The sequence below is a fragment of the Rhinopithecus roxellana genome, chromosome 5 (assembly GCF_007565055.1).
Source record: "Rhinopithecus roxellana isolate Shanxi Qingling chromosome 5, ASM756505v1, whole genome shotgun sequence".
Taxonomy (NCBI): Eukaryota; Metazoa; Chordata; class Mammalia; order Primates; family Cercopithecidae; genus Rhinopithecus; species Rhinopithecus roxellana.
The window spans coordinates 133,712,860-133,734,516 of record NC_044553.1 but is presented as its reverse complement, the minus strand read 5'-3'; the positions used below and the strand labels follow the sequence as shown (position 1 = coordinate 133,734,516).

At 46.8% G+C, this 21,657-nt stretch overlaps 1 protein-coding gene and 1 long non-coding RNA gene across 4 annotated transcripts in view; one reads left to right on the top strand and one right to left on the bottom strand.

Annotated features, from left to right (window-relative positions):
- Nucleotides 1-17,219, bottom strand: part of FLVCR2 (feline leukemia virus subgroup C cellular receptor family member 2) — a 70,358-nt gene extending 53,139 nt beyond the window's left edge. For 2 of the 3 annotated variants that reach the window (XM_010382675.2, XM_010382677.2), the window contains exon 1: nt 16,156-17,219. In XM_010382675.2, the coding sequence (XP_010380977.1) occupies nt 16,156-16,806 (651 nt within the window). In that variant the 5' untranslated portion in view covers nt 16,807-17,219. The remainder of the gene's footprint in view (nt 1-16,155) is intronic. The other variant, XM_030929806.1, reaches the window with a different exon arrangement.
- Nucleotides 16,209-21,105, top strand: LOC115897411. Its single transcript, XR_004057197.1, has 3 exons — nt 16,209-17,977; nt 19,520-19,660; nt 20,920-21,105. It is a non-coding gene; the product is annotated as an uncharacterized LOC115897411 (long non-coding RNA).
- The last annotated feature ends 552 nt before the right edge of the window (nt 21,106-21,657 follow it).

The window sequence follows — 21,657 nt, the reverse complement described above, 5'->3', positions numbered from 1 at the left end:
ATTGGGCTAAATAAAGTATAATCCTACATATAACTACAGTTTGAGTGTGTCCCCCAGAATCCATGTGTTAAAGACTTAATCCCCAGTGTAACAGTGTTGAGAGTTAGGGTCTTTAAGAGGTGATAATGTGGCTGGGTATGGTGGCTTATGCTTGTAAACCCAGCACTTTGGGAGGCTGAGGCAGGAGGATCGCTTGAGCCCAGAAGTTCAAGACCAGCCTGGACAACATAGCAAGACCCCATCTCTATCAAAAGTAAAAAATTAGCCAGGTGTGGTGGTGTGTGCCTATAGTCCCAGCTACTCTGGAGCCTAAGGCAGGGGATCACTTGAGCCCAGGAGGTTGGGGCTGAGGTGAGCTGTGATCATGCTACTGTACACCAAGCTGGTGACAGAGTGAGACCTTGTCTCTTAAAAGAAAAGAAAAGAAAAAAAGAAAAAGAAAGGTGATAATGTGATTATTGCAGGAGTGAACTCACTATCATGAGACTGGGTTTGTTATAAAAGTCAGTTTGTCCTCTCTCATTCTCTCTGACACCCATGTGATGGCTCCTGCTGTGTTATGATGCAGCAAGAGGGCCCTCACCAGATGCGGCCCCTCAGTCGTGGGGTTCCCAGCCTCCAGAACCATAAGCCAAATTAATTTCTGTTCAATGTGTATTACCCAGTCTGTGATATTCTATGATAATAGCATAAAACTAACTAAGACAGAAAATTGATACCATGAAGTCGTCTGATGCCATAACAAATACCTGAAAATGTGGAAGTGGTTTTTGAACTGGAAAGGGGTAGAAGGTAGAAGAATTTGGAGGATCAGGAGAGAAAAGTCTGCCATGAATGGAGTATTAAGGGCAATTCTGGCAAGGGCTCAGATGAAGAAAGAACTTTAAGAAGAGCCTAAAGCTTCTCAGGGATTACAGAAGTGGTCCTAATCAGAATATTGGTAGAAATATAGACAGTTACAGACAGTAAAGACCATTCTGATGAGGTGTCAGATGGAAATGAGGAACAAGGTATTGGAAACAGGAGTAAAAGCCATTCTTGTTATCTACCGCAAAGAACTTGGCAGGATTGTGTCAGTGTCCTAGGAATTTGTGGAAGACAGAACTTAAGAGTGATGAACTAGGATATCTGGTAAAAGAAATTTCTAAGCAAAATATTGAAGGAGCTGTATTGCTACTTTAAAGCACATGTAGTAAAACGTGAGAGGAGAGAAATGACTAAAAGATGGAATTTGTAATGAAAAATAAAGCAGAGCAGAAAGATTTGGGCAATCTGAAGGCTAGCCATGTAGACTGAAAAGGTGTCTGTAGGAGAAAAACCAAGGGTGTGGCCAAGCAATCATTTGCTAAAAAAATTAGTACAGACAGAAGGTAACCAGGCCTATACACCAAGACAATGGAAAAAAAACCCTGAAGACATTTCAGAGACTGTCTAAGCAGGCTAGGGTCTTGAGGACAAGTGCTATGGTTTGGACATGATCTGAGTTTGTCGCCACTTAAACTTATGTTGAAATTTGATCCCCAGGGGGGTCATGTTGGGAGGTGAGGCTTAGTGGGAGGTATTTGGATCATGGGGGAGGATCCCCCATGAGCTGATCTCATGGAAGCAGGTTCTCACTCTCATAAGACGAGATTAGTTCCTGCAGAAATGGATGAGTTTCCATGACAGTGGGTTGTTTTAAAGCCAAGAGATCCTTTGGGTCTTGCCTCTTTGCATGTGTCCACTTGCCCTTTGACCTTCTCTGTCATGTTATAATGTAGCATGAAAGCTACAACCCCCTGCAGCCTGCAGGCATGCCCTTGAATGTCCCAGCCTACAGAACAGTGAGGTAAATAAACCTTTTCCTTATAAATGACCCAGTTTCAGGTATTGTTATAACAACACAAAATGATCTAAGACAGACAATTTGTACCAAGGAGTGGGGTCGTCCGTAAACAAACCTAAAAATGCAGAAGCAGCTTTGGAATTGGGTAATGGGCAGAGGTTGGAAGAGTTTGAAGACATAGGCTAGAAAACACCTGAATTGCTGTGAACAGAGCATTAAGGGTAATTTTGATGAGGGCTCAGAAAAAGACAAAAAGATGAGGGAACGTTTAGAACTTCTCAGAGATTGGTTAGATGGTTATGACCAAAATGCTGATAGAAACATGGACTGTAAAGGCCATTCTGATGAAGGGAAGTAGTGTTTATTTGGAAAGTAGAACAAAGGTCACCCATGTTACGCCATAGCAAAGAACTTGGCTGCATCATGTCCATGCCTTAGGGCTTTATGGAAGACCAAACTTAAAAGTGATAACCCAGGGCATCTGGTAGAAGAAATTTCTTTTTTTTTTCCTTTTTAAAGATGGGGTTTCACCATGTTGGCCAGGCTAGTCTCGAACTCCTGACCTCAGGTGATCCGCCCATCTTGGCCTCCCAAAGTGCTGGGATTACAGGCATGAGCCACCGTGCCTCGCCTAGGCAGAAGAAATTTCTAAGCAGCAAAATGCTCAAGACACAGTGTGGTTACTTTGACAGCTTACACACAGCAAAGGAGTGACCTAAAGGTGAAATGCGTAAGAAGCAGAGTATTAACATTTAGAAAATTTGCAGCCTGGCCATGTGGTAGAGAATGAAAGAACATTTTCAGAAGAGGAATCTAAGCGTGCAGCCAAGAGACCTTTTGCTAAAGAGATGAGTTCTGATAGAAGGGAGCCAGGTACTAACAGAACAATGGAAAAAAGGCCCTGAAAGTATTTCAAAGGTCTAAGGCCATTCCTCCTGTCACAGACCCAGAGGCCTAGGAGGACAGAATGGTGGGATGCCACTGCCCTGAGCCACCTCAGGATGCTTCTCCTAGCTGCTCTGGCCAGAGCAGCCATGGCCCAATAGCCCCAGGCACAGCTTGGACCACTGCTCTGGAGAGTGCCAGCTGTGGGTCTTGGTGGCATTCATGTCCACATGGTACTATTGTGCATGCATGTGGAATTCAAGAGTGGTAGGCATGGCAGCTTCCACCTGGATTTCAGATGATATATCAAAAGCCTGGAAGCAGGCCCAGCACAGTGACTCATGTGGAGGCTGAGGTGGGTGGATCACTTGAGTTCAGGAGTTCAAGAGCAGCCTGGGCAAAATGGCAAGACCTCATCTCAACAAAACAAAATAAAACAAAACAAAACAAACAAACAAACAAAATTAACCAGGTGCAGTGGTGCATGCCTATAGTCCCGGCTACTCGGGAGGCTGAGGCTGGAAGATTGATTGAGCCTCAGAGGTCAAAGCTGCAGTGAGCTGTGATTACACCACTGTACTCCAGCCTGGGTGACAGAGTGAGACCCTTTGTCAAAAAAAAAAAAAAAAAAGGAAAAAAGAAAGCCTGGGAGCCTAGATAGAAACCTGCCATGGGGGAGAGCCACCAGACAGCCTCTACTAAGGTAACGCCAAACAGAAATGTGAGGCCAGAGCACAGGACTCTTCTGCAAAGAGTCTTCACTAGGACAATGCCTAGTGGAGCTACAAGGGCAGGGCCACTGCAAGGACCCCAAAATGCTAGAATCACTGGTGGCATGTGACCTCAGCCTGGCTAAGCTTCAGGCATTTGATTCCAACCTGTGAGCACAGTCATGTGGGCTATGTCCAGCAAAGCCATGGGGAAAGGGATGCCTGAGGCATTGGGAACCCACTCCTGTCACCAGTGTGCCCAGGATGCAAAACATCAATCCAAAGGAGATTATTCTGGAGGTTTAAGATTTAAAGTCTGCTGACCAGGGCTTGGTGTGGCTCATGCCTATAATCCAGGCACTCTGAGAGGCCAAGGTGGTAGCATCACTTGAGCACAGGAGTTTGAGACCACTGTGGGCAACCCGGCGAAACTCTGTCTCTACAAAAAAAGACAAAAATTAGTTGGGTGTGGTGGCATGGCCTGTGGTCCCAGCTACTTGGGAGGCTGAGGTGTGAGGATCACTTGTGCCCAGGTGGCAGAAATTGCAGTGAGCCAAGAACTCACCACGGCAATCCAGCCTGGGTGAAAGAGCAAGACCCTATGTTTGAATGGTAATTTCACCCAATGCCTGTGCAACCATTGTATATTAGAAGTAAAGAACTTGTTTTAGAGTTTATAAGCTCATACCTGGAAAGAATGTGCCTTGAGTTTCAGATGCAATTTTGGACTTTGGACTTTTGAGTTGATGCTGAAACAAGTGTATTAGTCCATTCTCGCATTGCTATGAAGAAATACTGGAGACTGGGTAATTGATAAAGAAAAGAGGTTTAATTTGCTTCCAGTTTTGCAGGCTGTATAGGAAGCATGATGCTGGCATCTGCTCAGGTTCTGGGAGGCCTCAGGAAACTTACAATCATGGCAGAAGGCAAAGGGGAAGCACACACATCACCTGGACAGAGTAGGAGCAAGAGAGAGAGAGAGAGAGAGGGAGGAAGTCCTGCACTCTTTAAACAACCATATCTCATAAGAACTCACTATCACGAGAGTAGCACCAAGGAGACAGTGCTAAATCACTCAGGAGAACTTTACTCCCATGAGCCAATCACCTCCCACCAGGTCCCACCTCCAATATTGGGGACTGCAATTCAACATGAGATTTGGTGGGGACACAGACCCAAACCATATCAACAAGTTAAGACTCTTGGGACTATTGAGATTGAATGACTATATTTTGTATGTGAAAGGACATGAGTTTTGGGGGGTTAACAGCAGAATACTATGGTTTGGATATGATTTGAGTCTATACCCATGAAAAGTCATGTTGAAATTTGATTCTCGGCCGGGCGCGGTGGCTCAAGCCTGTAATCTCAGCACTTTGGGAGGCTGAGACGGGTGGATCACGAGGTCAGGAGATCGAGACCATCCTGGCTAACACGGTAAAACCCCGGCTCTACTAAAAAAAATACAAAAAACTAGCCGGGCGAGGTGGCGGGCACCTGTAGTCCCAGCTACTCGGGAGGCTGAGGCAGGAGAATGGCGTAAACCCGGGAGGCGGAGCTTGCAGTGAGCTGAGATCCGGCCACTGTACTCCAGCCTGGGCGACAGAGCGAGACTCCGTCTCAAAAAAAAAAACAAAAAAACAAAAAAAGAAATTTGATTCTCAATAGAGCAGTGTTGGGAGGTAGTGTCTGGTAGGAAGTGTTTGGGTCATGTGGGCAGATCTCTCATGAATGGCTTGGTACTGATCTCACAGCACTGAGTTGTCACTCTCATGAAACTGGATTGTTCTCAAGGGAATGGATTAGTTCCTAAGAGAGTGGGTTGTTATAAAGCTAGGATGTCCCTAGGTTATACCTCTTCACATGCATCCACTTCCCCTTTGACCTTCTCTGCATGTTAGGACACAGCAGAGAAGCCCTTGCCAGAAGCCAGGGCCATGCCCTTGAACTTTTCATTTTGCAGAACCATGAGCTGAATAAATCTCCTTTCTTAATTACTCAGTCTCAGGCATTATTATAGCAACACAAAATCGACTAAGACAGCAAGGTTTCCAGACAGTCACCATGGGACTTCAGCATTCACTGTCCAGAGCTGCCTTGGAACTCTGCTCCCTGCATTCTGGCACAGCATTCCTTGGCTACCCCAGCCATGGCTCAAGTGGTCCCCAGGTGTGGCTTGATCTGCTTCTCTAGAAAGTATAAACTATAAACTTTGGCGGTATCCACATGGTGCTAATCTGCAGGCGCTTATAATGTAAGAGCTATGGGGCCATGGTGGCTTCCATCTAGATTTCAGAGAATGTCATGAACAGCCTAGGGGCTCAGACAGAGACTTGTTTTAGGGGCACAGCCACTGCAGAGAGCCCCCACAAGGGTAATGCCTAGCGGAGCCATGAAGTGTGGCTATCACCAAGACCCCAGAATTGTAGAGCTACCAGTGTGCAACACTGGACTGGGAGAGTTGCAGGCATGAGACTCCAACTGTGAGAGCTGCTGGGTGGACTGAGCCCAGCAAAGCTGTTAGGGCAGGGCTGCGTGAGGCCTTGGGGGCCCAGTCTCTTCCCCAGTGTGCCCTTCTTTGACATAAAGTCAAAGAAGACTATTCTCTAGCTTTAAGGCTTAATGTTGTTTTCCCTGTTGAGTTTTGGATTTACTTGGGACTAGTTCCCCTTTTCTTCTTGCCTATTTCTCCTTTTTGGTATGTGTGAATGTTTATCCTATCCCTGTCCCATCATTGTATTTTGGAAGCATATAACTTGTTAGTTTTGGGGAGGTGTTTTTGAAACAGGGTCTCTCTCTCTCTGTCACCCAGGCTGGAGTGCAGTGGCACGTTCATGGTTCACCATAGTCTTGACCTCCTGGGCTCAAGCGATCCTTGTACCTCAGCCTCCCGTATAGCTGAGATGCAGGCATATGCAACCATGCACAGCTTCTGTTTTTAAAAAATGTTGTCCAGGCTGGTTCTTGTTAATTTCAGAGGTGGAGAGGAATTTGTCTCATTATGAACTGCGCCTTGAGTCTCCCTCATATGTGATTTACGTGAGACTCTAGAATTTGGGCATTTGAGTTGATTCTGAAACAAAATAAGACTTTCAGGGCTATTTGGATAGAATGAATGTGTTTTGTCCATGAGAAGGACATAAAATTCTGGGGGCCAAGGAGAGAATACTACGGTTTGAATGTGTCCCTTAAAGTTCATGTGTTGGGGGGCCAGGTGCAGCAGCTCACGCCTGTAATCCATGCACTTTGGGAGGCTGAGGCGGGGGGATCACTTGAGGTCAGGAGTTCAAGACCATCCTTGCCAACATGGTGAAACCCTATCTCTCCTAAAAATACAAAAATTATCTGGGCATGGTGACAGGTGCCTGTAATCCCAGCTACTCTGGAGGCTGAGGCAGAATTGCTTGAATCCGGGAAGCGGAGGTTGCCGTGAGCCAAGATCCTGTCTGTGAACTCCAGCCTGGGTGGATAGAATGAGGCTCTATCTCAAAACAAAAACAATAACAACAGTAAAAGTTCATGTGTTGGAAACCTAACTCCCAATGTAACGCTACTGAGACATGAGACCTTCAAGGGGTGATTAGGTCATAAAGGCTCTACCTTCATGAATGGATCAGTGTCATTAGAATGAGGGTGGGTTTGTCATAAAAGTCAGTTTGGCCCTCTGTTGTACTCTTTCTTTTTTTTTTTTTTTTTTTTTTGAGACGGAGTCTCGCTCTGTCGCCCAGGCTGGAGTGCAGTGGCGCGATCTCGGCTCACTGCAAGCTCCGCCTCCCGGGTTCACGCCATTCTCCTGCCTCAGCCTCCTGACCCTCTGTTGTACTCTTTCTTAAACACGAGATGCCATCCACCATGTTATGACGCAGCAAGAAGGCCATCACCAGATGCTGGTCACTTGGCCTTGGACTGCCCAGCCTCTCAAACTGTAAGCTAAATAAATTTCTGGTCTTTACAAATTACCCAGTCTGTGGTATTCTGTGACAGCAGCATAAAACAAACGAAGGCATTGACTGACCAATTTCACCTTTTCTTTTTACTTAAAACAAATTTACATCTTTAATGGGCTACTAGAAAATTTAGTTACATGTGACTTGCATTTGTGGTCTGCGTTATATTTCTATTGGACAGTGCTATTTTAGACAGACAGCTGTGGTTTCTATAGAACTGGTTCTGTAAAGTGGCTGTACTCACTTCTAAAAGTAAACTGATTCTCTCCTATTCTATTTCTAGATTGCACTGTGCTATGAGCTACCCAAAGGTCCTGGCGAAGTCCCCTCACAACCTCCATCCTATAGGACTCTCACCTGGGTTAGGACTGACCTCGAATATCTTTTTCAGATCTACATCTATCTCATCCAATACCACCAAGGAAACAAGGTTTTCTTTTGACCTTTGCACAATAACAATGTGTGCATATCACTTAAAACCCCACACAGCTCATTTCCCCTTGAAACAATGCTACAAGTGTTGCTAAAAATTCCAGGCTGTTACCAACTGGGGGCAACTGGTCAGAGCATACCAAGAAAAGGGAAGGGCCTCAGTTATATTCTCCAGGTTCATCTTCCCTCTCTCACCCCAGCTCTGGATTCGCTGGTTTCTTCCTGCTAGAGACTCCACCCTCACCTTCTTGACAATACAATGGCTGTGCTAGGTTAGAAGAGGCAGAATCAGCCCTCTAGCAGCAACTTCAAAAAAGAAGGCAAGTGCTAAGCCCTCACGCTCTAAACAAAACTGCTGGAAACCATCACCAATAACCCTGGAGACACGGGGAAAAATTAAATCCTCAGAATCTGCCTTTTTTTTTTTTTTTTTTCACATATATGCTTGATCCACAGAAATACTGACCTACTGAGAGTGGCTTTGAAGGTGGAACTAGGTTTAAATTTCTCTTTTACTACTCAGTAGCTATAGGACTCTGGATAAAGTTGCAAGATTTATCTGGATCTCAGTTCCCTCTCCTGCAACAATGGGGACATAATAGTAGGTGTTTAATAGATATTAGCTTCCTCTACCTTCTTCACCCTTTCCCATAGCAATTAGGTAAAGAAAATGCTAAAAACCCCAAGGAGAACTGAAAATAAATCCTCTATGCTATGATCTGCTTAGTTGTTGTGTGTTTGTTTGCTTTTTAATATAATCTGAATCTTGGCTCCTGGTACAATTTTTTAAAACCTGGTATAGTATCTCTTCGAAGGCAAGGATTATCTTTGCAGCCCTAGCACACTGTCTTGCAAAAGCTAGATAAATACTTGCCGAAAGGAAGAATGTTGGATTTTATGCAAGCAGAAGGTAGTGCTCCTGTGGAGTATGTAAGAAGCATTTGAAGAGAGAGGTCAGAATTACCGGAGTATAAGGGTTATGGTGATCTGTGTGGTCAGGGTCAAAGTGAGGTGACTACCTTCCTGGTAGTAAAGATGAACAGAGGGAAATTTGCCTTTAGATTCGTTTTGTAAAGTTTCTGTTTGAAATGAAAAATTTCTAAATGAAAGGTTGCATTTTCTAAATGAAATTAATAGATAGGAGAAAATAGTCCAATGAGAAGAACTGGGATTTGTCAGGCCTCTGAGCCCAAGCTAAACCATCATATCCCCTGTGACCTGCAGGTATACATCCAGATCTTCTGAAGCAACTGAAGATCCACAAAAGTGAAAATAGCCTTAACTGATGACATTCCGCTATTGTAATTTGTTTCTGCCCCACCCTAACTGATCAACGTACTTTGTAATCTCCCCCACCCTTAAGAAGGTTCTTTGTAATTCTCCCCACCCTTGAGAATGTACTTTGTGAGATCCACCCTCTGCCTGCAAACCATTGCTCCTAACTCCACCGCCTATCCTATAAGAACTAATGATAATCCACCACGCTTTGCTGGCTCCTTTTTCGGACTCAGCTCGCCTGCACCCTGGTGAAATAAACAGCCTTGTTGCTCACACAAAGCCTGTTCAGTGGTCTCTTCACGCGGACGCGTGAAACATTTGGTGCCAAAGACCCAGGTCAGAGGGACTCCTTCAGGGGACCAGTTCCCTGTCCTCACCCTCACTCCGTGAAGAGATCCACCTACATACAACCTCGGGTCCTCAGACCAACCAGCCCCAGGAGCACCTCACGAATTTCAAATCGGGTAAGCGGTCTTTTCACTCTCTTCTCCAGCCTCTCTGGCTACCCTTCAATCTCCCTGTCCTTCCAGTTCTAGTTCTTTTTCCTCTCTAGTAGAGACCAAGGAGACACATTTTATCCGTGGACCCAAAACTCCAGCGCCGGTCACGGACTTGGGAAGACAGCCTTCCCTTGGTGTTTAATCATTGCGGGGACGCCTGCCTGATTATTCACCCACACTCCATTGGTGTCTGACCACCGCAGGGACGCCTGCCTGATTATTCACCCACATTCCCTTGGTAGCAAGTCAATTGCGGGGACGCCTGCTTTGGCTGCTCACCCACATTGCAGTCCAGGGCTGCTCCCACCCCCTTCTCCGTGTCTCTACCCTTCTCTTTAAGCTTGCCTCCTTCACTATGGGCAACCTTCCACCCTCCATTCCTCCTTCTTCTCCCTTAGCCTGTGTACTCAAGAACTTAAAACCTCTTCAACTCACATCTGACCTAAAACTTAAGCGCCTTATTTTCTTCTGCAACACCACTCGGCCTCAATACAAACTCGACAGTAGTTCCAAGTGACCAGAGAATGGCACTTTCGATTTGTCTATCCTACAAGATCTGGATGATTTTTGTCGAAAAAATGGGCAAATGGTCTGACGTGCCTGATGTCCAGGCATTCCTTTACACATTGGTCCCTCCCTAGTCTCTGCTCATCATGTGACTTGTCCCAAATCTTTCTTCTTTCTCTCCTGTCTGTTCCTTCAGTCTGCACCCCAAGCTCTGAGTTCTTTGAATCTTTCTTTTCTACAGATTCATCTGACCTCTCCCCTTCTCCCCAGGCTGCTCCTTGCCAGGCCGAGCCAGGTCCCAATTCTTCCTCAGCCTCTGCTCCCCGACCCTGTAATCTTCTATCACCTCCTCTCCTCACACCCAGTCTGGCTTACAGTTTCGTTCCGCGACTAGCCCTCCCCCACCTGCCCAACTATTAACTCTTGAAGAGGTGGCTGGAGCTAAAGGCATAGTCAGGGTACATGTGCCTTTTTCTCTATCAGATCTCTCCCAAATCAGTCAGCATTTAGGCTCTTTCTCATCAGACCCCGCTAAATATATACAGGAATTCCGATATCTAACTCTGTCCTACAATTTAACCTGGAGTGACTTAAATGTAATCCTCACTGCTACCCTCTCCCCAGATGAACGGGAAAGAGTTTTTTCTCTAGCCTAGTCTCACGCTGATAACCGCTGGCTTCATGAACCAGACCTCCAGGAGGGCATTAGAGCAGTTCCCCGAGAAGATCCCCAATGGAACTTTCAGGCAGATTCCCCAGGTATAGCTAGGCGAGATTACATGGTTTCCTGCCTATTTGAAGGGCTTAAAAAGGCAGCTTACAAAGCTGTTAATTATGACAAACTTAAAGAAACTACCCAAGGTAAAGACGAAAACCCAGCCCCGTTCATGGCCTGCTTAGCAGCAACCCTTAGACGCTTTACTGCCCTCGACTCAGAGGGGCCAGAAGGCCGCCTTATTCTTAATATGTATTTTATCACCAAGTCAGCTCCTGACATTAGAAAAAAGCTTCAAAAATTGGAATCTGGCCCTCAAACCCCACAGCAGGAATTAATCAACCTCGCCTTCAAGGTGTACAATAATAGAGAGGAGGTAGCCAGACAGCAACGCATTTCTGAGTTACAGCTACTTGCCTCCGCTGTAAGACAACCCACAACCACATCTCCAGCATACAAGAACTTCAGAACATCCAAGCCACAGCTCCCAGGGGCTCCTTCAAAACATCCTCGTGGGCCGGGCCCGGTGGCTCAAGCCTGTAATCCCAGCACTTTGGGAGGCCGAGACGGGCGGATCACGAGGTCAGGAGATCGAGACCATCCTGACTAACACAGTGAAACCCCGTCTCTACTAAAAATACAAAAAAAAAAGACTAGCCGGGCGAGGTGGCGGGCGCCTGTAGTCCCAGCTACTCGGGAGGCTGAGGCGGGAGAATGGCGCAAACCCGGGAGGCGGAGCTTGCAGTGAGCTGAGATCCGGCCACTGCACTCCAGTCCGGGCGACAGAGCGAGACTTCGCCTCAAAAAAAAAAAAAAAAAAAAAAAAAAAAAAAAAAAAAAAAAAAAAAAACAAAAAACATCCTCGTGGACCTTGCTTCAAATGCCAGAAGTCTGGCCACTGGGCCTCAGAATGCTCTCAGCCCTGGATTCCTCCTAAGCCACAGCCTGTCTGTGCAGGCCCCCACTGGAGGTCGGACTGTCTGACTCACATCACCGCTGCTCCTAAAGCCCCTGGAACCCAAACCCAACGTTCTTTGGCCGACTCCTTCCCAGATTTACTTGGCTTAGCAGCTGAAGACTGACGCTGCCCAATCGCCTCAGAAGCCCCCTGGACCATCACAGACACTGAGCTTCAGGTAACTCTTACAGTGGAGGGTAAGTCCGTCCCCTTCTTAATCAATACCAAGCCTACCAACTCCACATTACCTTCTTTTCAAGGGCCTGTTTCCTTTGCCTCCGTAACTGTTGTGGGTATTGACGGCCAGGCTTCTAAACCTCTTAAAACTCCCCAACTCTGGTGCCAACTTGGACAACATTCTTTTATGCACTCCTTTTTAGTTATCCCCACCTGCCCAGCTCCCTTACTAGGTCAAGGCATTTTAACTAAATTATCTGCTTCCCTGACTATTCCTAGGCTACACCACACCTCATTCCCGCCCTTTTCCCCAGTTCAAAGCCTCCTTCGCGTCCTCCTCTTGGATCCCTCCACCTTAACCCACTAAGTATGGGATACCTCTACTCTCTCCCTGGCAACCAATCACACGCCCATTACTATCCCATTAAAACCTAATCACTTTTACCCCGCTCAATGCCAGTGTCCCATCCCACAGCATGCTTTAAAAGGATTAAAGCCTGTTATCACTCGCTTGTACCAGCATGGCCTTTTAAAGTCTATACTCTCCTTAAAATTCCCCCATTTTACCTGTCCAAAAACTGGACAAGCCTTACAGGTTTGTTCAGGATCTGTGCCTTATCAACCAAACTGTCTGGGCTATCCACTCTGTGGTGCCAAAGCCATATACTCTCCTATGCTCACTGCCTCCCTCCACAACACCTCCATAACCCATTAATCTGTTCTGGATCTCAAACATGCTTCCTTTACTATTCCTTTGCACCCTTCATCCCAGCCTCTCTTCGCTTTCACTTGGACTGACCCTGACATCCATCAGCCTCAGTAACTTACCTGGTCTGTACTGCCGCAAGGCTTCAGAGACAGCCCCCATTACTTCAGTCAAGCCCAAATTTCTTCCTCATCCATTACCTATCTCGGCATAATTCTTCATGAAAACAATGTGCTCTTCCTGCTGATCGTGTCTGGCTAATCTCCCAAACCCCAACACCTTCTACAAAACAACAACTTCTTTGCTTCCTAGGCATGGTTTTGTACTTCTGCCTTTGGATACCTAGTTTTACCATCCTGATTAAACCATTATATAAACTCACAAAAGCAAATCTATCTGACCCCATAGATCCCAAATCCTTTCGCCACTGCTTTTTCTGTTCCTTAAAAACAGCCCTAGAAGCTGCCCCCACACTAGCTCTCCCTAACTTATTCCAACCCTTTTCATTACACACAGCCAAAGTACAGGGCTGTGCAGTCAAAATTCTTACACAAGAGCAGGATTGCACCCTGTAGCCTTTTTGTCCAAACAACTTGACCTTACTGTTTTAGGCTGGCTATCATGTCTCAGTGCGGCAGCCACTGCCACCACCATAATACTTTTAGACGCCCTCAAAATCACAAATTATGCTCAACTCACTCTCTACAGTTCTCATAACTTCCAAAATCTATTTTCTTCCTCACACCTGACACATATACTTTCTGCCCCACTCCACTACCTCTCAGCAAGCCGCACTCATTGCCTCAACTCAGGCCCTCACTCTTGCAAAAGGACTATGCATTAGTATTTATACTGACTCTAAATATGCCTTCCATATCATGCGCCACCATGCTGTTATATAGGCTGAAAGAGGTTTCCTCACTACGCAAGGGCCCTCCATCATTAATGCCTCTTTAAAAAAAACTCTTATCGAGGCTGCTTTACTTCCAAAGGAAGCTGGAGTCATACACTGCAAGGGCCACTAAAAGGCATCAGATCCCATCGCTCAGGGCAACGCTTATGCTGATAAGGTAGCTAAAGAAGCAGCTAGCATTCCAACTTCTGTCGTGCACAGCCAGTTTTTCTCCTTCTCAGGGATCACTCCACCTACTCTCACACTGAAAATTCCACCTATCCATCTCTTCCCACACAAGGCAAATGGTTCTTGGACCAAGGAAAATATCTCCTTCCAGTCTCACAGGCCCATTCTATTCTATCGTCATTTGCATAACCTCTTCCATGTAGATTCCCGCCTCTTAGAACCTCTCATTTCCTTTCCATTGTGGAAATCTGTCCTCAAGGAAATCACTTCTCAGTGTTCCATCTGCTATGCTACGACTCCTCAGGGATTGTTCAGGCCCCCACCCTTCCCTACACATCAAGCTTGGGGATTTGCCCCCACCCAGGACTGGCAAATTGACTTTACTCACATGCCCTGAGTCAGGAAACTAAAATACCTCCCTCTTGGTCTGGGTAGACACTTTCACTAGATGGGTAGAGGCCTTTCCCACAGGGTCTGAGAAGGCCACTGAAGTCATTTATTCCCTTTTGTCAGACATAATTCCTAGGTTTGGACTTCCCACCTCTATACAGTCTGATAATGGACTGGCCTTTACTAGTCGAATCACCCAAGCAGTTTCTCAGGCTGTTGGTATTCAGTGAAACGTTCATACCCCTTACCGTCTCAATCTTCAGGAAAGGTAGAACGCACTAATGGTCTTTTAAAAACACACCTCACCAAGCTCAGCCTCAAACTTAAAGAGGACTCTGTCTTGAATAGAGCCCCAAAACTCGCCAAACAAACAAGTAATTATGCTAACCCCCCTTGGACCCTCTTGGACAACTCTCTAATTAGATGTCCTAGGTCTTCCCAGTTCTTAGTCCTTTAATACCTGTTTTTCTTCTTCTCTTATTTGTACCTTGTGTCTTCCATTTAGTTTCTCAATTCATACAAAACCATATCCAGGCCATCACCAACCATTCTATACAACCCATGTTTCTTCTAACAACTCCACAATATCACCCTTTACCCCATAACCTTTCTTCAGTTGAATCTCTCCCACTGTAGGTTCCCATGCCCCCCCAATCCCACTCGAAGCAGCCCTGAGAAACATCGCTCATTATCTCTCCATACCACCCCCAAAATTGTTCGCTGCTCCAACACTTTACTATTTTGTTTTGCTTTTCTTATTAATATAAGAAGACAGGAATGTCAGGCCTCTGAGCCCAAGCTAAGCCATCATATCCCCTGTGACCTGCATGCATACATCCAGATCGTCTGAAGCAACTGAAGATCCACAAAAGTGAAAATAGCCTTAACTGATGACATTCTACCATTGTAATTTGTTTCTGCCCCACCCTAACTGACCAATGTACTTTGTAATCTCCCCCACCCTTAAGAAGGTTCTTTGTAATTCTTCCTACCCTTGAGAATGTACTTTGTGAGATCCACTCCCTGTCCGCAAAACATTGCTCCTAACTCCACCGCCTGTCCCAAGACCTATAAGAACTAATGGTAATCCACAGACTCAGCCCGCCTGCACCCAGGTGAAATAAACAGCCTGGTTGCTCATACAAAGCCTGTTTGGTGGTCTCTTCACAGGGACGTGTGAGACAGGATTACCAATCCTTTGTTAAATACACAGCCAGGACTGTACGTGCTTGGAAAGATGTGAGACTGGGAGGCAGTGGTCTGGCTGAAGGACGTTTGCTTTAAATATTCCCATAAATATTTGCTTTGAGTGTTTGGAGATGGCATTCAGGTTTACAACCTGCCCAGCTTTCTGGATCATAACCACATTGAGATGCAAAGAATTTGAGCTTCTCCTTCCAATAAGAAGGAAAGAGAAAAAGATTAAGACATGAACTACCCTTTCTAGGCCTTGGAAATTCAGAGCAAGATTTCTACTCCATCCTGCTGGACTTGGCTCCAAATCCCAGGCAAGGAGTTTGGCACAAAGCACTGTTCCCACTGTCCTGGCTTCGGCTGTGTATAAAACAAGGTAAAAACAGTGCCAAACACCACCAGGCATGGCTTTGCAATTCTATGCAGTAGAGGAGATACTGCACTCTAGGAAAGCTGGTTGGTCCAACTCTGAAAACACTGCCAAGTTCTGATGACACCAGAATAGTCTGATGCCCAGGGGCTGCTGCCAGAGAGAGAAGCGCATTCCTGAAGTTACAGGTCTAAGTTGGTGGACTGACACAGGTTCAGGAATGACACAGCAAAGGTATGGTATGTTCTAGAAGCATGCTTTCGGCTGGGGCAAGAGCAACTATGGATGAAAGAGCAGGTCCTCCTGCTTTTGTTTCCCGCCTCTCTTACAGCATCACAATCACTGCCTGTCACACCCAATCACTGTCACCCAGAGTCACAAACACTGTTGGACAATCAGCAAATTACAGCCTACCATACCCAATAGTTAGGTGCAATCTAACACACACCCCTGGGAACATTCACAAACTCTTCTACCTACCTGATTGCCAAAGACAGCCACCGAGCAGGCTGTTGAAACCTCATTAGCCCCAAACCAGACAGAAGCGATGCGGGAGGGCATGCCCAGGATGAAAACCTGGGCCACGGAGCAGATGACCTGGCCCACCACAGTGACTGGAAAGAGGTGTGGCTTCAGGCTGCCCAGCTTCACCCAGGCCCCCAGGCAGTTGAGAGCCGAACCGGTGAGGGCAATGGTACGGAGGCCGAACTTCTCCAGCAGCCAAGCCACCGGCAGGAGAAGAGGGATGTAGGTCAGCATGTAGCACATGGACAGCCAGTCGATGGCAAAGGCACTGACACCGTAGAAGTGCATGAAGATGTTATTGATGGAGCCATACTGGATCCACTGAAAGGCGTTGCACATGGAGTAGCAGCTAAACACCAGGACCACGGCCCAACGGCGCCTGCTCACCTTGATCACGCTGAGGTCCTCAGGACCCGAGCTACTGGGGTGAGCCAAGCCACTAGGTTGGGCTAAGGCACTGGGGTGGGCCGAACTGCTGGGGTGGACAGAGACGCTGGGGTTGATGGAGACGCTGGGATGGACCGAGACGCTGGGGTCCGCTTGTAGTGCAGACTCCGGCGCAGGGGTGTCATCGCGCTCTTCCTGGTTGGGACCTTCATTCACCATGACCACAGTCTCTGGAATCCTGGAGAAGTGGTGAGGACTCCGGCAGTCTTAAGGGATAGTGGCTTCCGCTGGTCTCTTAGAGTTGAAATAGACTTGCCTATTCCAGAAGAAACAGAGACTCGAGGCTGCGTAAAAGCCTCAAGTGGGGCTTCCTGTGCTCACCCCCAAGCTCCTGCTCCCAGTTTTGCTTGGGGCTGTCTGTTCCCACCCGCGGCGATCGTTGTCCCAAGGCCGGCCGCACACGCTGCAGCTGGCTCCGGACCGCTCCTGCCTTGGGTCTCCCCACAAGGCGTTCCTTGTGCAGGAAAAGTTCTCTCCTTGCGCAGCCACTTCGCCGGCAGAGTCCTCTCCGGGGCCAGCTTGGGGCCTCGCCCCTTCGGGCACACGTGACCGCCCCGCCCCCGTCCTGGCTGGTTTCCTCCGCCCCCCCCCCCCCCACTCCACCCCCCACCCGGTGTCTCTTGCCTTCTCGAGCCGGGCAGCGCAGTTGTTTCGCCACAGCTTGCGGGATGCATTCCTCCCCCACGCCCCGGGAGCCATGGAAACCGCCCGGTTAACCCCCACCCCTTGCACTGTCCCTCAAATTCATTTGCCACCCGCTGTTGGTGGACCCTGCAAGAATATCCGCCTTTCCGAGGTAATCCCCAAAATAGAGCGTCCCAGGTGCCTGTCCGCATGTCCTGCGCACGTGCACCAAAGCCCGGGGCCACCTAAGTGTCCTGGGGAATTCAAGAGAGATTCCCCAACTTTCTTCCTCTTGGCTTAGGCTTCCAGCCCCTTGCTGAACTAAAGAGAGATTTGTAGATTCCCCGGCTGGTTGCGCTTCTGGGTTAAAGGGGAGTTGCAGAAAACTCGCTTTACTCGCTTCTTTCCCTGCGGACGTGGTTTTGTCTTGGGGAGGTTACATTTGAACCTGTTATGTGGGGCTATTATTTCCTGTTGGATTCTGGGCGAAGACCCTAGGGTGGCGGGGAGGGAAAGGGGAGTTTGAAGAAACTGAAGAAACTGTCCGCGGTTGTGTAATGGAACGCTTAGCACAGAGCTGGCTCCGGGTCTTGGAAGCTGTCTTTGACCTCAAGCAGCCCTAGTCTGCCACCTGCCGGTCCCAGCCCATTTCAAAGGGCAAACGCTCGACTTGTTGCACTGATCCTATTCTTGGCGAGGGATCCTGGTAAGGAGCCCAAATTCTCCCTGAGTTCAAACAGCAGCTTAGCTACAACGAGGTGTCACTGTAGATTAAGGAACTCCACCTCTCTGCACTTCAGTTTCTTCATCTGTAAATGGGAATGATGAAATAATAGTACCTACCTCACCGTGTTTTGAGACTTGAGTTAATACATGAACGCACTTAGAAAATTCCTGCCACGCGGATCACGAGGTCAAGAGATCGAGACCATCCTGGCTAACATGGTGAAACCCCGTCTCTACTAAAAATACAAAAACTAGCCGGGCGAGGTGGCGGGCGCCTGTAGTCCCAGCTACTCGGGAGGCTGAGGCAGGAGAATGGCGTAAACCCGGGAGGCGGAGCTTGCAGTGAGCTGAGGGGACTGCACTCCAGACCCGGCGACAGAGCGAGACTCCGCCTCAAAAAAAAAAAAAAAAAGAAGAAGAAAAGAAAATTCCTGCCACGTAGTAAGCATTCCGTGAGTGCTGGCTATCCTAGCAAAAAGCTAACATTTATTGTACAGTGCTAAACAAATTGAATGCAGTATCTCATTTATGCATCACAAGAATTCTGTGATAAAGTTGCTATTGCTGGCCTGCATTTTATAGATAAGAAAACCGAGACTCCAAGAAGTGAAATAACTTCTTCCTGAAGGTTCCAGCTGGTAAGAAGAGCCGTAATTCTCATTTAAGTCTGTAATCATTCAAGCTGTAGCCTAGCTATTCAGGCACAGCCTGTGGATAGCACTGTGGGCACCCTGTGGGAGCTTCTTAGAAGGGCAGAATCCCCTCCAGTGTTAAGGTCTTAAAAAACAAAAAACAACAAAAGAACCAAGAAGGATGCCAGGCCCAACCTAGACCCACTGAATTGAAAGTGTATTTTAACAAGACGCCCAGGAGATTCATTTGTTTGCACGTTGAATTTTGAGGGCGACTGGGTATCACTGCTTCCTTTTTTTTTTTCTTTGTTAAACTGTAGACCAGAAAATGAATAACTTGAAGCTCTGGGAAGTGGCTCTGCATTTTGTCTGCACATTAGAATCATATGAAGAAACTCTTAATATTCCAAGTGTTCGGGCAACACCCCCGATAGAGATCTCCGAGGGTGGACCTGAACATCTGCATGTCTCAAGCTCCACTGACCTGAACATCTGCATGTCTCAAGCTCCACTGACCTGAACATCTGCATGTCTCAAGCTCCGCTGGTCATCCCAACATGCAGCCAAGTTAGAACCACTGATTCCCAGGAGAGAACTAGATTCAAACGATCACTCCCTGCTTGAAGGCACCTACTTTTTGGTAGAAACTATAGAGTCTTGGATTATAATGGAATATTTGAAGAGGGAGTTCAGACTCATCTAAGAATTTCTACAGTAATTTAACATCTTGTGTTGTCACTATTCCTCCTGTGTTTCCCATCATTTTCCAGGGAGCACAGAACTCTGTTCTCTTAGAAGGCCTTCTGAGACCTCTCACTGCTTCTTTTCCCTCAGTCATCATGGGCCTCTGCCAAAACTCTTCAGAATATATTCTTAACTTCATTTTACAGATAAGGAAACTGAGGCCTGGAGAGGCGGGTGTGTTACTCAGCGTTCTATAGCGAAATAGCATCAGAACAAGCAGCAATAAAATAGGTGCTCTTTCCAGGTGGCCTTTCCCATGAGCTCTTCTGGGACAGCCCTTCGGCTTGGTGAGAGATTTGAAGGGGCCTAACCTGGGATTCAAGTGAGGTTGGGAATTGCTTTTGTGGTGGAACGAGCTGGATCTGTTGTGAGCTCTGGGTTGGGTCTGCTTAGGCTTGAAGCTCTGTTTTGTCATTCTTACCTTTGGGGTCTTGAGCAAGTCACTTGACCTCTCTATTCATCAGTTTCTGAATCTACCAAACAAGGATTAAAAATACCTGCCTCCAGTCAGGCGCGGTGGCTCACACTTGTAATCCCAGCACTTTGGGAGGCCGAGGTGGGTGGATCACTTGAGGTCGGGAGTTCAAGACCACCCTGGCCAACATGGTGAAACCCTGTCTCTACTAAAAATACAAAAATTAACCAGGCGTGGTGGCATACGTCTGTCATCTCAGCTACTTGGGAGGCTGAGGCAGGAGAATCGCTTGAACCTAGGAGGCAGAGGTTGCAGTGAGCCGAGATGGCACCACTGCATTTCAGCCTGAAAGAGCAAGACTCTGTCTCAAAAACAAAACAAAACAAATCTGCCTCATAGAATTGCTATGAGAATTAAACAAGCTAATATGCATAAACTGTTTTCAATAATAATAATGATACACTGAGAGCCACCAGGGTAGGGATGACTCTTGGCTGATTCCTAATGTGGGGGATGGAGTGTTGGGGTCAGCTCTATTGAGTAGATACTACATAGAGAGAAATATTCCGTATTTTTTCCATTGAAAAAACATGTATTGAGCAGCTTACTATGTAGCATATCTATCTTTATGATGTTCTATCTATCAGTACAGATAGGTATACCTTGAAGGGTAAGGAGAAATACATTTTAGGGATTGCTTCCTGAAAGGGGGATCTGGTTTCTGGTTCCTGGCTCTATTCCAACTGACACCTTAGGAAGCTTGAGGGAACCAACCTCGGGCATTGAACTCAACCTTGTGTGGCCTCCTGCAGAATGGTAGTTAAGTCAGCCCACTGGAGGCTATCAGCAACTCCTGGATTCAGAGTCAAAACATCACCCTCTTATTGATAGCTTACTACTAGCCAAACAGAGCTATAGATGTAAGAGGCAAGGAGTTTGTTGAGTGCACGGAAAGGCCAAATTTCTAACAGAATGAATCAGGTTAGGAGCCTGCATTATTCTTTCTTAAAAATACCAACACTTGGAATCTGTGAAAACGTTGCCCTTACAAGTCTTACAAGCATAATTTATATGTGTAATACTACATGCTCATCAATATTCTGTTTGCCTTATCTCCCACACTTCCCTCAGATTTCTAGCTGTCTCCGGACTTGTGGATATCTTTGTATATCTTGGAGTGTTTAGTGAGATAAACTATGTAACACACGCTCTCAATACATGTCTATAGAGTTGTACTGCACATCACCATGAAATTTTACAAAACTGGAGACAGAGGAGATCCAACAGGAGTTTAGAGATTTTTAAAAAGCAGAAAAAGTTAAAAAAAGAAAAAAAAAACAGGTGCAAAATGTCAACACAGTTGCCTCAAGCCTGGAAACTGGAAATCAGTGGAACAATGCCTTCTGAAGGAAAACCATTTCTTACCTAGAATGCTATATCCAAACTACCAAAAAATCAGTTTGAGAAGAGAATGAAACAAAAAATGATACTGCCTTATCTTCCCTCTCAGGAGGCTGCTGAAGGGTGTGCTCCACCAGAACAAGGAAGGAAACCTAGAGAGGGTAAGATGTTAAGTCTGAGGAAACCAGGAATCCACTACGAGAGGCAAGCAATGGGGATCACCCAGCTAAAGGAAACTCCTGGGTAGACAGCTATCTACCAGGCATAGAAAGCAGCATACTCGGCCAGGTGCAGTGGCTCACACCTGTAATCCCAGCACTTTCATATGCCGAGGCAGGTGGAACACCTGAGGTCAGGAGTTCTAGACGGGCCTGGCCAACATGGTGAAACCCCATCTCTACTAAAAATACAAAAATGTGCCAGGCATGGTGGCAGGCACCTGTAATCCCAGCTATTTGGTGGGCTGAG